The 16,181-nt window shown below is 37.7% G+C and overlaps 2 protein-coding genes across 2 annotated transcripts; one reads left to right on the top strand and one right to left on the bottom strand.

Annotated features, from left to right (window-relative positions):
• The first annotated feature begins 7,566 nt into the window (after positions 1-7,566).
• LOC134529012 (putative nuclease HARBI1) lies at positions 7,567-11,048 on the top strand. The gene is made up of 4 exons (XM_063362680.1): positions 7,567-8,344; positions 8,644-8,700; positions 9,249-9,464; positions 9,612-11,048. Exons 1-4 carry the CDS (start codon positions 8,060-8,062, stop codon positions 10,113-10,115), a joined length of 1,062 nt encoding a protein of 353 aa, XP_063218750.1. The 5' UTR covers positions 7,567-8,059; the 3' UTR covers positions 10,116-11,048.
• Positions 11,049-12,767: 1,719 nt separating this feature from the next.
• Positions 12,768-14,583, bottom strand: LOC134529013 (uncharacterized). Its single transcript, XM_063362681.1, has 2 exons — positions 14,227-14,583; positions 12,768-13,842 (listed from the first exon to the last, which is right to left on the bottom strand). Exons 1-2 carry the CDS (start codon positions 14,407-14,409, stop codon positions 13,153-13,155), a joined length of 873 nt encoding a protein of 290 aa, XP_063218751.1. The 5' UTR covers positions 14,410-14,583; the 3' UTR covers positions 12,768-13,152.
• Between the last annotated feature and the right edge of the window lie 1,598 nt (positions 14,584-16,181).

Here is a 16,181-nt window from a genome sequence, read left to right as displayed (position 1 = left end):
TTAGAACATAAAGTAACTGAGATCTGACCTTGAAGTGACACCCAGCTTTAATTATTTTAGGGGCATTTCAACTGAGCATCTCAAAGAAGAGAAAGATAATTATACATGAGCGTCAGGAGAAGAGTAATCCACAATTACAGCGAAGATGATTCTCTGGCTGAACCTCTGCATGTAATTAGAGAGAATGGAATAGAATTTACGAAAACAAGTCATGAATTCGGCTGTAAGATATACTTCATGATGGAACTAAACAACGCTCCAGGAAAATGGTTACTCCTACAATTATAACAGAAGGGCGTATTAAAACAGTTAATATCGATTACTGCATATACTTTTTTCTCTAGAATAAAGAGTTATTAGTTCTTTAAATGATTATTGTAAAAGGACATTTTGATTGAATACGATTCTTTGGACATATGGTATTGCAGTTTTACACTGTTTTTCATGAAAAAAAATTTCAAGAATCTAAATAAAAAATGAAGAAAAAACCAGAGAACAAGTCTAAATCATCTGGTGTCAAACTTTAAATATCGGACAACACAGAATATTCCGTGGAATGAATTTAGTTATGAAAAAATAACAGCACAAACTAACACAGTGGCCTAACAATGACGAGACAGTTTCAACATGAAACAGTAAATGCATACAGACAAAGAAGTTTGACATGAGCTAATTTAGGCTTGATTCTGTGGGTTTAAGTTTTAATTTTTATTTTGCAGTCTTGAATTTTTTCCATGATTAACAGTGCAAAACTGCAATGTCAATGTCGTATTGCCAAAGAAATGTGTTAAATTAAAAACAGAATTTTTTTAAATTATAAACTATAAATTACTATAGATTTAAACAATTTTATTCCCTTAAATAATCAGATATAATAATATATAATAAAACATGTATGGCATTCCCGCAAAGCGAGAAAAATCAGTCTAAAAAATGCAGCTATGAAAGAAAAAAAACTAATACTGTAAAAACGTATGTAAATCATAAGAAACAAAATATGGAACAGTTATAATTAAAAGTAATGATTTTTCGCAAAATGTTTTTGTCCAAAGGTAATTTGCTAAACAACATTACTTCTTCTCATTCTTCAGGTTTGGCAGGGATGTATTTAATATGACATAGTTATTTCCAAGCGAATCACCGACGTTCTATAAAATACAGTACCCTACGCTTTGTGCGTTTTTACTACGCCATAACGTAAGAAAGTTACCTCTTAAATCTCACAAAGGCTTGTAAGCACGAGAATACTGCAAGATAACTGAGTGCCTCAGGGATAGAAGTGACTAAGCATCTATTTCTTATGGATTTCTTAAGTTCTTAATAGTTTAAATTTAAATAGTGGCTAATGAAATCGCTACACTTTCGCTACATGTAAAAAGGTAAAAAAAAAAGTAGGATTTAACGTCGCGCGGTTGTGCACAGAAATTTAAAACACTACTTCCAAGATTATAGAAGAATCTGCTCGCACATTAGACTGCAGTAAGATATTGTTCCCTTGTAATTGTCGGCCGTCTCCAAAAGAAGCCATCATCATATTTAGCTTGGCCATTCAGAACACGTTTGCTACCGCACCGGATGTCTGTGATTGGTGCGCTGACAGTAGACATTAACCTGAAATAAACCCAGCCAACCACGAAACACAGACAATGCTACAAAGTCTTAACACACAGCTGGGCTGGAAATATTTTCGCGAAGAATGCATGGCCGTTTCTTTGCCGAATTCCCTTGACATGCGAGTTGCTGGTCCGTCTCTAAGGCGCTCTGAATAGCTCGACCGCGCGGCCATTGTAATGGGGCCAGCTCGCTAGCTCCAGAGCGCTTCGCCGCGGCTAATTAGACGTCGAGCCAACCCGCGCCGATAAAATCCACGTCAGTTTTCTCTTAGAAAGCTTACTTGCGTCTCCGACCTTAATTGCTCTTTACTCACTTCACATTCTCAACCATGGTTGTCCCGCCGTTAAGTGAACATCGTTTCCGGGAACATTCTTATGAGCGTTTTGTAGCGATTCTGCAGGATCATGTTGTTTTAGCGTCCAGCTGTGTGTTAAAATAGTGTAGCATTTTATTTATGCCGTGGTTGGCTGGGTGTATTTCAGGTTAATGTCTACTGTCAGCACACCAATCAGAGCCATCCGGTGCGGTAGCAAACGCGCCCTGAATGGCCCTGACACACATGACGATGGCTTCTCTTGCAGACGGCTGGCCAATCACAAGGGAACAATCGCTAGCACGTGAATGCCTTATTGCAGTCTAATGAGCTGGCAGATTTTTTTGGCGATTTTGTTAGGCATAGCTAGCGTAGAGACCTACAAAATTAGCATGATTATTTGATTACAGATAGATTGTAAAGGCTTGTACACCATTATATCACTGAAGGACTAGCAGCCAGTGACAAACACCCATAAAAGCAGCTAATGAACACCTGAAATCCACTTGATGATGCACACGTCTGTGGAGTCTGGGGATATGACACCTCACGAAGGTTTCATTTTTTATAGTTACAAGACAATGATTGGCGACAATATGGACGATATATAATGTAACATACCAAACCTGGCTTAAACCCCTTCAAGAATGCTTAGATCCTTCATAATGGGGGCTATTTAATTTAATGTTAAATTAACAAAATTCAAATGACAATCACACATTTCATACGAATAGTCTACATCCACAATAATTGTAGGTTTTTTTTTGAACAATGTTAAAGTGTTGAGATAAAAAATGTATGTAAATATTTTTACACGAAATTATTCTGCTGTTCAGTAACTCTTGTAGCAGAAACACTGTAAAAAAGTGTAATTATACACCAAAGCATGTGACGGCTGTCTACACCGATGTAGGTGTATTTTCACTCCACATGTGTGAGTGAATTTTAACTCACACAATTGTGTATAAAGACACATTTTTCTGTAAAATTACACCAACAAAGAAGATTTAATTTTACAAATCACTAATTTAGTAAATAAGTATTTTTAATCTAAAATTTGTTTTCATTATTCAAGTAGCGAACCAAGGACGGATATCGATCGAATCAATCATTATATTAATGAGTGATTTTTTTTTATGGATTTTAGTATTTTTCCCGAATTTCTAGCTAAATAATTACGAATTTCCGAGATAGCAGTCGAATGTCATCATCGACTTACTGGAGGCTGGTAGTACAGTAATTTAAGCTTTTTTATGACTTTTCAATATATTTATTTAAATTAATATTTTTATATGAAATCAATTATTTGTATTGATCAAGTATTGAACCAAGGACAGGAATCGGTTGAATCAATCGGTGTATTAGATGCAGATTTTTTAATGAATTTTGGAATCTTTCCCGAATTTATAGCTCAATAATTACGAATTTCCAAGATGGTGTCTAAATTTCAAGTTGGAGGCGCCACAGTAATAATAAGTGATTACTGCACTCTAGTGGGTAAAAATTAAAGTAACATGGCGACAGTGCACTCTAGCAGACGAAAACAAGAAAGTGGCCTCCAGCAGACAGAAACAATATGGTGGCCTCCAGCATATGAATACAAGAGTTGGCGATATATATACCATGGCATTAGTGGTGGGCGGTCAGTATGCAAGTGGCTTCCATGGATCTGTCGCCATTTTTAATCTAATGACTTCGCCGGGTTCGAACCAAAGACGCAACGTGCGTTTTTTTAAGTAAAATTTTATTAAAATAAGATTAATTAAAGTTTTATGTTGGTATGTTAAATTTCTTCGAAGTTTTTCCGATAATAATTATGGATTTTCGATATGGCGGCCGTAACATCGTAACCCAAGATGGTGGAATGTTTTTTATTTAAATTTTTATTAATTTTTCATAAATTTAAAAATTTTTCCCGATTTCAAAACATAAAAAATATGGATTTTCAAGATGGTGGCCATACTGAAAATTACAACATTCTATTATCCAAGATGGCGGCCGTAAATTAACCTGCCACGATGACATCATACACAACCAAAATGGTGGGCATAATGAAATGTGCAATGTGTCTAGAATCCAATATGGCAACCATAACGAAATTTGTAATGGTGATGTCTTAATTCAAGATAGCGTAATTTATTATTAAATTTTTATTTACCATACCTTTTTTGTCTGACGCGTTGCTAGCCCCCATTTTTTAAATAAATATTTTACGACAGCGGAAAATTTTGTAATGGTTGTAATAATTGTGTTTTTCAATTTAACACTACTCAGTTTCTCAGTGTTCACTTTTAAATATTTCATATATTTTACACCAAAAATAGTAGTACAGTTCCAACTTCCGAAGAAGTCTTGGGACACCTTGTAGCATAAATCGTATATTTGTTTTTAACTTATTTCTTTTGTGTTAAAGATACAACCGAAGTTTAATGGTCAAATTCTGAGTCCTCCTGTTTAAGTAAAGTAACATTAATTCATTAACTGGTCACGTAAACACACAAAATTAACTTATAGTTAGGACCATGTACTTTTCGCGAAAAGATTTCCAGACCATCTGTGTGTTATAACTATGTAGCATTTTCTGTGTTTCGTGGTTGGCTGTGTTTATTTCAGGCACACGTCTACTGTCGGCGCACCAATCACGGCCATCCAGTCCTGAATGGCCCGGCCAATCAGGGCAATGGCTTCTCTCGCAGACGGCCGCCAGTCACAAGGGAACAATCGCTAGCCCCGGCATAACATATTGCAGTAAAATGAGCGATCAGATTATTTCGTGAAAAATGCATGCCCGTACTTATAGTTTGGGGCAGGAATTTTTCGCGAAAAGATCTGAACACTTATTAGACTGCAACAAGATATACCCACATGTGTGGTTTCTTCCTTGTGATTGGCGACCGTCTGCGAGAGAAGTCGTCGCCTTGTTTGACCGAGCCACTCAGGATACGTTTGCTTCCGCATTGAATCACTTTGATTGGTCTTGTTACAATCGATATGTACCTGGGAGAAACTCTCTCAATCACGAAACACAAACGATGCTACATTGTTTTAATTATAATCTAGTACGGAAATCTTTTCGCGAAATCTGCATGCCCCTACTTATAGTTAGGATTATGCATTTTTCGCTCATTAGACTGCAACAAGGTAGTTTACTCTCGCACTGGATGACTCTGGTTGGTGTGCTGACAGTAGAAATGTACCTGAAATAAACCCAGCCCACCACGAAACACAGACAATTCCACAGGGATTTAACTCACAGTTGGTCTGGAAATGGCTTCGCGAAAAGCGTTCATGAAGCAATAATGCAATAATGTCGCAAAGGGTATGTTCAACCCCAAATCCCGGACTCCCCAGTGGGCGGGTGCTAACTCGGCCAACGAAGAAGGTGAGGTGTGGAATGCGTCATGTTGGCGGGCCGCGACTACGAAGGGAGAGAGAATAATGAACCTAATAACTTTCACGCTTCGTCTTTTGTCGTGGCCGCGTCACGGGGGCGCGGGAGAAAGTGAGATCGTCGCGGGAGAAAGTGACCGCAACTTCCGCGCCGTGTCCGGGAGCGCTGGTCGCCTCCGCCTCTGAATCACGGCTCGACACTCGACACCTCGTCGCGTCCATTCACGACTTGTTCGCAAGCGAAACTGCTCTGCGGCCGGTTGGCTGGGTGGGGGCGATGACTCAGCTGAACGTAACGAAAAGTGCAACGCTCATGAGTGGATTGCTCCATGACGGGTTTGGGAAAACTTGCAGCCCATCAACTGATTACATTTTCCCCACGACGTCTTTCTGCGCGTGTACACTCGACCAGGTCGCAAGTTGGACAGATTACCTGAAGTGGCAGTCCGAACTGAAGGCCAAACTGTACGTGCATGAGGCCCCTCAGACTCACCAAGGCTCTGCCCGCCTGAGACGTTATTCTCTACGTTTTGCGCTCAGAATTCCTTGAACTGGGGTCTCTCGGTGGCTCATATTCTTCGACATCATCTGTGAGCCTTTAAGCTGGAGACCTGCAATATTCGCATTATGTTCTGACAGAAGGCTAAAGGCCACACACACTTGTGCCTGAACATTTTGACATCCTTGTTCTTGGACTGCAGCCACGTTTACCTTCCGTACGGACAGCATGTGACTGACTATCTTTAGTTAACAATGTCTTTATTGTTTTGTTGGTCCTCGGGGCAGGTCGAACTGCCGGTGGATCATGGACACCTCCATACAAATGAACTGTTGTGAGCATTCTAGCCGTTCTCTAAATCTATACCCACCCAGGTATAATACACCATGTCAATTTTTTTATTAATACAGATGGTGCAGTTAAAACATAAAATATCGTCTTGAAAATTGTACTGCCGTCTAATAAAGGATACCAAATATTCATGTGTTAAAGTTTCTAGAAGCAATTTCCTATTTCTAGCGAAGAATGCCGAAAACAAATGCTGAAACAAATCGAAAACTTGTTCTCCTGAAATTTTACAAATTGATGACATGGTGTCTTTTTCCTCGGGGTACATTCATAACAAAGCGAATCATATGCAGCCCAAAGATTAAAAGGTTTTGTCTTCAAGCCTCTCTCGGTTTTTACCGGCCTCTATTAAATTGTGACATGCACTGTAAGCAGGAGCTATGATTTTTCGCGAAGATATTCAGAACTAGCCGTGTGTTAAATCATTGTGTTTTTTAAATTGCTAATTGCGTCCACAGGAGTAGAACCCGTTTGTGTGTGTGTGTGGGGGGGGGGGGGGGGGCAAGTCCCTTTCTGAGGGGTCCGCTTGCGTTTGCAAAATCGCAACTGTGAAATTGGAACCATAAACGTTATCCTACGGCCCCCCCCCCCCCCCCCCTCCTGGTAATCGCTCGTAACTATAAGTTAATTTTCTGTGTTTCCACGGCCAGTTAATTAATTTATGTACCGTTAATTGTACATCAGGACTGTGTTTTTTGCGAGAAGATTTAGAAACAAGATATGTGTTGAAAACACTGTAACAATGTATGTGTTTCGTGATTGGTTGAGTTTCTTGAAGGTGCATGCAGGGCCGTCATTACTCCGTTGGTTTTCTCCGTGTGCTTCAGGTTATTCGGTAATTCCTGGTAATATTGTGTGTGTTTCCCGTGTGCTTCAGGTTATTCTTGAGAATATAAACACCCCATGCATTTATTTCGATATGAGACATGATATTGTATTCCGAGTTTTGTTTAGTTCGTAATAATTAACATAGAAAATAGGGAAAACCACCAAAAATCATCAAAAAATCACTCATTAAAATAATGATTGGTTCAATCGATATCCATCGTTAGTTTGATTCTCGGCCAGTGATAAGAGTAACTAAAGCTTAAAATAAATTTTAAATTCTGTTTCCCATTATCTTTCGTGGCGTTTATTAATCATTCACTCTACGAAAAAAGACTATATACAAGACACCGTTCCGACGATTTAAATACGTTGCCACTGAAGGTATAATTTTTCGATGCCTGGAAGACCTTCCAACCAGTTCATATACAATGTTAGGCGTATAGGCCAAGGGTCTTCAGACCACGAGGCCAACTCATGTACAATGTCAGGCGTATAGACCAGACGTCTCAGAACCACAAGACCTTCTTCGTCGATAACAAATAGAACATATTTCAATCAGTCAAGATAAACAGCCATATGCAGAGATCTCACTTTATCTTTAAGGGTCCCTCAAACGCAAAAAGTGGCCCTAAGTACCGTGCAAGAACCTCCCTTCTACTTCACTTCATCACGGCACCCTAGATTTCAAGTGAAGGAAGCTGTCATACTTTAGGCCGCCCGATCCGAGCCTTAAGGGACCCTAAATTAAGATGGCGGTCATTATTTGAAAAAAATAACTCATTTAATTAAACTTCTACTGTAATATAAAGAGGAATTGGGCTTGCGCTGCTTGTAAATAATGATAATTATTTAAAATGAATGTGTAGGAAGAGTTTTGTTGCATATGCGACTCTTTTAAATATTCTAGTGTTAAAACAACTTATCCCATATCCACCCAGACCATCTTTGTTTACATTTTGAAGTGCTTACTTTATTTACTAGAAAATAGCCGTTTCGTAAGTGATTTCTAAACATTATTGTGTGTTCTTAGAGTAAATAAAGTACTGTGTGAGTTTATATTTGCTCTGATGGATGACCCGAGATTGTTTGACGAAGAATATTTAGATTTTATTCAACGGGTCGAAAATAGAGAAAACCATCATCCCCGACGGTATTTACGTGATGGTCAAAATCCTTGCGAATTCTTCTCCGACATCGAATTCGTCAAACGTTTTCGATTTTCTAAACAGATTGTGATGGACACTATTGTGCCTCTTGTTGCTGCCGACAACAATGATAGGAGAGGATTGCCATTGCCACCAGTTCTTAAAGTTGTAATAGCCTTGCGATTTTATGGCAGCAATAGTTTTCAGGTATGTACATACAACATTATTTTAGTGTGTGTTTAATTGCCCAATTAAATTTTAACTCAATGGGTAATTTGGCGGAGTAGATTTGCTGGATAATAATTATGTATATTAATAAAAGGTAGGTTGTGTCAGCTATTGTAATAATATTTTTAAAAAGTAGTGAAAGATATATTAATTTAATCGATGTGATTTATTAATTCCAAAAAACCTTATTGTTCATCTAGTTTTCCTGAAGCCACTACTTTGTACAATTACTTTTTTTTTATGTACAGTATGAGTAATCTCATGTGTTTCCCTTGCAGAATGTATGTGGTGACCTATGCCATGTCAATCAAGCAACAGTGTCAAGGATTGTAAAGGTAATGCAATGTTAACACATGTAAGATAATTTTATGTGAGTAGTTTAATGAATTTTGGTAAAATTCTAGTTTAACCCCGTTTTCTTTAAAAAAAAAAAAAAAAAAGATTAAAATGTCAAACAAATGTAATTTAGTGCTATTAAAACTCCTCTATATTTTTCAAAATCCTGACATAAGAAATACCTAATAGTTTCAGAGAAATTACCGTTAATTGTTTACATTAGAAAGCCTAGTTGATTACTGATTTAAACAATATCTTGCTAGACTTAAATAACCATCCTCAGTAGTTTATAGTATATTTAAATTAGCTAACCTAACCTACTAATTGTATTTATAATAAAGCCTACCTAGCCTAGACTGCCATTATCTCTTATTTCAATTTCAAAGCATTTGTAACATATCGTACCTAACCTAAGTTAGTTTCTTACTCAGCCTTTATTTTATTATTTTATTTTTGCAGGGACTTAAGTTTTACCTATATTTAAGTAGTGGAATATATATACCTACTTTTTGAAAAAAAACTGACTAATCTGGTAACTTTGTAATAGGTTGTTTCTGCACAATTGGCCGAGCACCTTTTGGAGTATGTTTATTTTCCTGGACGGCAGCAACTTCAAGAATACCATAGGCAGTTCTATGTAAATGGTGGCTTTCCTGGTGTAACTGGGTGCATAGACTGCACTCACATTGGCATTAGAAGCCCTGGTGGCCAGTTTGCAGAACTCTACCGTAATAGGAAGGGTTACATGTCTCTCAATGTTCAGGTATGTTTTCTGAGATATTTATTATAGTACTGTTATTGAAAAAAGATGGAACGATGATAATAAATATCTATGACAGTTTTTTGAAACTGGTATTTACTTGCAATTTCAACAGTATGCAAATATGGTGTTTGTCCATTTTTTTTATAGGTTGTCTCAGGTCCTAACCTTGAGATTCTTGATATTGTGACAAGGTGGCCTGGCAGTACACATGACTCAAGGATTTTCAGCAACAGCCGGGTGATGACTCGTTTTGAAAATAGAGTTCTGCCAGGAGTACTGCTGGGAGACAATGGCTATCCTCAACTGCATTTTCTTTTTACTCCAATACTGGTGCCAAATACAGTTGAGGAAACTCGCTACAATGTAGCCCACAAGCGGACCCGGAATACAGTAGAAAGACTGTTTGGAGTATGGAAGCGGAGGTTCTCATGCTTGGGACACAAGCTACGCTCAAGTCTCCATACTACCAGCAGGGTCATCGCTGCATGTGCTGTTTTGCATAATATAGCTGTTGCACGTGGTGAGCCACTGCCACCTCCTCCAGCTGACGAGGAGCACTTCATGCCTGCTGTTCCTGTTGCAAATGCGGCACCACGAAATAATCGTGGAGTTGAAGTGCGTGCAGATTTTATTCAGCGAAACTTTTTCTGAATTTCGTTGATTTATTTTGAGTAGATTGAAAACCCTGTCTTACCACCAATGTTATTTTTTAATCAACATGTAATCACAAAAGCAAACGGCGTAGAATCTATACTAATATTATAAAACTGAAGAGTTTGTTTGTTTGGACGCGCTAATCTCAGGAACCACTGGTCCGAATTGAAAAATTATTTCAGTGTTGGATAGTACATTTATTGAGGAAGGCTATAGGCTATATTATATTATCAATAACATTAGGGATTCTTACTAAAAGTCCAATTTAGAATCAAATGTGTTGGAGGGGGTTAGATACAACATGCAGTACACGTACGAAGTGTGTGTTGACAATGCCGCAGGCGCTAGAAGTTTATTTCCTATTGCATATTAACATTGTTGCCACGCACTAGATGCCTTATCATTCTTAATTTTCCCATACAAGTAAAAAACACCCGTGTGATATTAACAACGAAGCAATCAGTACCGTCATAAGAGTTTTTTAGTATTTAAATACTTTTTATCACTTTAAATCACAAACCTAAACTATTGTTTTTTTTCCTCTCTCTGTGTTTAATTTGATTTTTTTATTAACATTTTTTTTTTCAAGTATATACATTTTACAGACTTGAAACTTCACAGTAATGTTCCTTATGTTACGCAGGATGACATTTTCCGAAAATTAGATCCCATGGGTGGTTAAAACCAGGAAACAGTGGGTACTTTGTCTGCATGAGAACAAGATTTTGCATTGTTGATGCCTTCTGCATCTCCATGGCAACGGGCATCGCGCGGCAGTGGTGTACCCACAAGGAGGGGCATGTATAATGAGTGGCGCAAGAGTGATCTGCCTGTAGACTGCCGTAGCGAAGTACGGGTACATCAGTTGTACGTTGCGTGCACGAGTCGGGAAACCATCGGTGCTATTCATTTTCTCTCCGGTACATTATACAGCATTGTAATAAATTTTCACTGAATTTTTTTTACAATTACTGTAAATGGGAGCTGTGGCTTAATTTTTTTCCATTAGTATAGCCGTGCGAAGCCGGGTCGGGCAGCTAGTTTTAAACATAATTCCTTAAGTTATTTTTAATATAATGCGTTGTTTGCTTTGTAGTGACATGGTAATAGGCCTCCTGGGGAACTCGCCATGTAAAATAAAGAGTAACGAGTTGAGTGCTGTACCTCCGGATGTTTACCACCCATGGTAGACCTCTAGGGTCTAACACTTGTGGTAGATATCCAAGGTGATTTGGAAACTGGCACAGACAGGTAAGTAGTGCCTTTTTTGTTTCATTTTTGCTACTTATTGTGTATCTATGCTTCTTAAAGGTATTCCTAGAATGAATGTGTTTGTAGCACAAGGAATTTTAACCTTGCTGCATTATACATTCAAAGATGCTTTAAAACATGATCAGTCTTGTTAATTCCTACATTTACACAATAATACCTGAATATGGAAGTTACATGATTATCTTTCGATACTTCTCTGTATTAGCTTATTGTCTCACAAGATATATTCAGGAATTAAAATTTCATTTTAAATCATTCACTTTTACAAAGAGTAATGTGTAGAAAGTAAAATTCTTAAATAAAATTTGGAACTATTATGTATTTTGTTGTTTTTTGTGTTTAAACTTTTAATAAAATTGGAATGAGCTAAAGCCTTTGTTTAGTTATGAAACTGAACATGCAGAATATTTACTGACATTAATGCATACAGTACCATCAAGTAATTCAGCTGATGATAAATTATAAAAAAAATAATAATTTAATTCCTTCTACACATCAGATGAGTTCTTAACCCAGAGTAGAGTATTTTGTTGTGTATTTATAATGTCTAATAAGTTCTCACTAGTATGCATTTAAAATTAACATTTTTCAAAACATTCCATATGCCACATCACAATGTTTTAAATGAAATTTACAGAAAAGTGGCTTCTGGGAAGTAAGACAAGTAATAAGTGAAAGGTTGATTAGGTTACTCATATTATTACATATTAAAGTATTACTTACATATTAAATACTTATTATTAATGTTTCTGACTTAACTTTATAAACCTTTTACATAAGTAGGTATTACCCTTATTTCCCAGAAGCTGCTTCTCTACAAAAATTACCATATTGTGAACCAGTCCTAAATTATGTCATCCAATTTAGCTTCATACTCCTTGTGAACCATTTATGAATCCTAATTCAATGCCCATAAGTTCACCTATGAGTACTACATTTTCTGTATGGCTAGGTTTACTATTCCTTGTAAACTGTGTTATGAATTTTAATAGGATATGTCTTAACTGTATAACCAGTTATTGTGAATAGCTGATTGTTTTACCAGCAACCTTGTTTTACTGTAGAAAAACAATTGTAAGGATGTTTTTGGATATTATGCAGTCATCACTTAGGTAAATTGTTGCAAGGGTGATTTTGACTACACACTAAATGCTACGTAATTGGAGAGAAAGTAAAAACTAAGTTTATTTATGCATAAACAATTTGTATTGATGGTTAGTTATATTTGATTATCTTTATTAAAAATAAGTAGTGTGCTTAGAATATAATTGGAAATCATTTCTGGAATAAAGAATATGACCCAGATTTACCCCAGATTAATATTTAGTAGCAATGATGCTACAAATTGACCTAATTTGGTAAATAAAATGAATTATATAGACACCAAAAATTTCACTTTGTAATAAATAAGAACAATACCCAATTTATAAGGTGTACAGGAGACATTTGCAACCACACATTGCAAGTAGTGTCACAGATAACTTTAATTGAAATAGATCAGTAAGAGAAGCTAAAGGACACTTTTTTACCATTAAAAAATATTGGCATGCACATTTAGCATAATTGGAACAAGACGATACTTACCTGACTGTGCCAGTTTCCAAATCACCTTAGATGTCTACCACGTGTGGTAAACATCTGGAGGTATAACACTCAACTCGTTACTCTTTATTTTAAATGGCGAGTTCCCCAGGAGGCCTATTACCATGTTAATGCGAAGCAAACAATGCAGTATCTTAAAAACAAAAAAAAAAAATTGTTTTTAAAACACTACATCATTTGCTTCCGTGAGGATCTTGATGCGCAGCTTATGTAGCTCGTCAGCGTGTCGCATTTGCTGTGCGTGCAGCTCAGCCCTACGCTGTTCTGCCATGAGCTCAAATTTAATAGCTCGTTTCTCAGCTTCCACTGCTCGAGCCGCTTCTGCCTGCTCGTTTGCAAGGCGCTGCTCTTCTGCCTCTGCCATTGCCTTACTTGCTCTCAACTTAAGCCTGTGCTCAGCCTGTTGCATTGCGAGAACTCTCCGTGCACGCTTGTCGGCTCGCTCAAGGTTTAAAAACCTGCGCTCCACCTCCACATCAATTGCTGGTTTATTTCTAGCACGAAAACCAGAAACAGGTGTTGGTAGAACAATACTATGAGGTTCTTCTTGTGATGCATTCACAAGTAAGCTGCCAGTACTGAGTGCACCAGAGCCAGTATTGTTAGACTGTGGCATCACAATTTCTACAGAAGCTGAAGCTTCTGAAGGAAAAGTCATGTCACAGTCTACAGCATCATCCACACAATGCAACACACCGCCCAATGCTATTTCCAGCTCAGGATCTGTGGGAGGATCTTTAACAAAAGGTCCTCCACCAGTTGCCATTCGCTGTCTTGTGGCAAGAGCAAGGGCTTTCTTCTGCTTGGTCTTGACATTTTCCCAGCATTTCTTCAGCTGGGCACTGGAGCGCTGCAAGTTAAAATTAATTTAGCTGTGATATAATTATTATATGCGAATTACAAATGTAGTGCTAAATGTACACACATTAAGTTAAAAAGATGGTTCTGTCTATAAAGTATAAATCAATGTTTGGTGGTAAGAAAATAATCAAAATTAAAACAACTTGTATTTATTTAGGTGCTCAGCCAGCTGTTGAGTCCATAGTTTGTTCTGCACACCAATAGAGAAAACTACTTATTTTGTATAACAAATAACCTGTCACTGATGGTTAAGAACAATCATTTAGCGATCTTTTTTTTCCTAATATATATCTAAACCAAATTATATTGTAATATATATATAAGAATAACTATCACATGGATTTACTTCAATATGATAATGCAAATAACGTACCTTGATGACATCAGGTTGGGAATTGAACTCGCATTCAATTCGCGCCCAGGCATCTTTCTTGGCAGCCAAGTTGCTGAAGTCTGTCTTCTTACATTCGATGACATGTGCCCAGGAACGAACAAGCCCTAACAAAATGCTTCGTTCGATAGATGAAAATCGCTCGGATTTTTGAGAGGACGTCATGATGTATTCTCAAGGTAGATTTGAATATAAATCTAACAAATACAAACCAACTACAATCAACGTGTTATCAAAAAAGTAAACAAGTCAATCGTGGGTCAGTTCCTATTGGCTGTTAACCATGACGTATTCGTGACGTCACGGAAGTTCGGTTAACTTCGGACACGATCGGCCTCACTCGTAATTTAGTAAGAGGCGAACCTTCACTTTATAAAGTAAAGGAACAGGCTGTACTTCAAGCGACTCTGCACGATACTTAAACTATAAGGACGGCGCCTCCCTTCATGAAGTATCCCTTAAAGTTAAAGTAAAGGATGACCTCTGCATATGGCTGAAAGTCTCTGAACTGTCAGACCTAAAGTATCGATTTAAAAAAAACAAGCAATTGGACCATCGGAACATGTTTTACGCTTACTAAAGGACCAAGAATCCCTGAAAAATGTTTTTCAAGACCAAGAGGTTTTGGACTAGTAAATATTCAGAGCTACTACAGATTTGACTACGCATATTTAATGAAACGACACACATTCAACAAAAGAAAAGAACACACAATACACACAATGGACTCACAGTACACACACTGGACACACACTGTAAACACAGTACGCACACGGTACACGCAATAGACACACAGTACGCACACAGTACACTCAATGGACACACAGTAGACACACTGGACATATAATGAACACACAGTACACACTCAATGAACACATAGTACACGCAATGGAACAACAGTAAACACACTGGACACACAATACACACACCTAGGACACATAATGAACACACAGTACACACTTAATGAATACTCACTACACACACTGGACACACAATACACACACACTGGACACATAATGAACACACAGTACACACTTAATGAATACTCACTACTCACACAGTAGACGCAATGGACACATAGTACTCACACTGGACACACATAGTACATACACTGGACACGCAATGGACACACAGTAAACACACACTGGACACATAATGAACAAACAGTACACACTAAATGAGCACTGAGTACATACACAGTACACACAGTGTACACACAGTACAAACACACTATACGCACAATGTACACACAGTACACGCACACATAGGACACTCAACGATTATGCAATACACACAGGACGCTTATTTGATAAAAAGGAAGCACATTTGGACGAAAATTTGATGTGGCGTTATACGATCTTGTCACAGAAATACGATCTCACCAATATCCAGTAGGCTACAAGTTCTTCAGTTGCTCCCATGCTCCAAAGCTCCAAAGTTCTAAATGCTCTAAAGCTCCAATTGCTCCAACAGCTCCAATTGTTCAGAAAGTTCCAACACCTACAAGTGCTCCATCAATATTTGGCCCCAAAAGTCTTTTCCTCCAACTGCCCAAGAGCTCAAATTTCTCCAACAGCTCAAAGTGCTCTAAGTGTTCCAATGCCTTCAAAGCTCCAATTGTTATAGTGTTTCACTGCTTTAATTGCTGTAATTGCTCCAATAGTTCCATTTAACAACGAGAGTTATTTTCTCTCATACAAAAACTTGTCGCTAGTAGTTCTGCACTTTAACAACAGATGACACTACATGTTTCTACAGCATACATTTATTGCGAAATAATCTGATCGCTCATTACACTGCAGTAAGTTATGCCGGGGTTAGCGATTGTTCCCTTGTAATAAGCGGTAATTCACGACGCGTTGGCTAACTATGATTGGTGCGTTGACAGTAGACATGTACCTGAAATAAACTCAGCCAACCACGAAACACAGACAATG

Source organism: Bacillus rossius, chromosome 2 (genome assembly GCF_032445375.1).
Source record: "Bacillus rossius redtenbacheri isolate Brsri chromosome 2, Brsri_v3, whole genome shotgun sequence".
NCBI lineage: Eukaryota > Metazoa > Arthropoda > Insecta > Phasmatodea > Bacillidae > Bacillus > Bacillus rossius.
The sequence above is the reverse complement of the archived record's forward strand: the minus strand, read 5'-3'. Positions and strand labels throughout refer to the sequence as shown.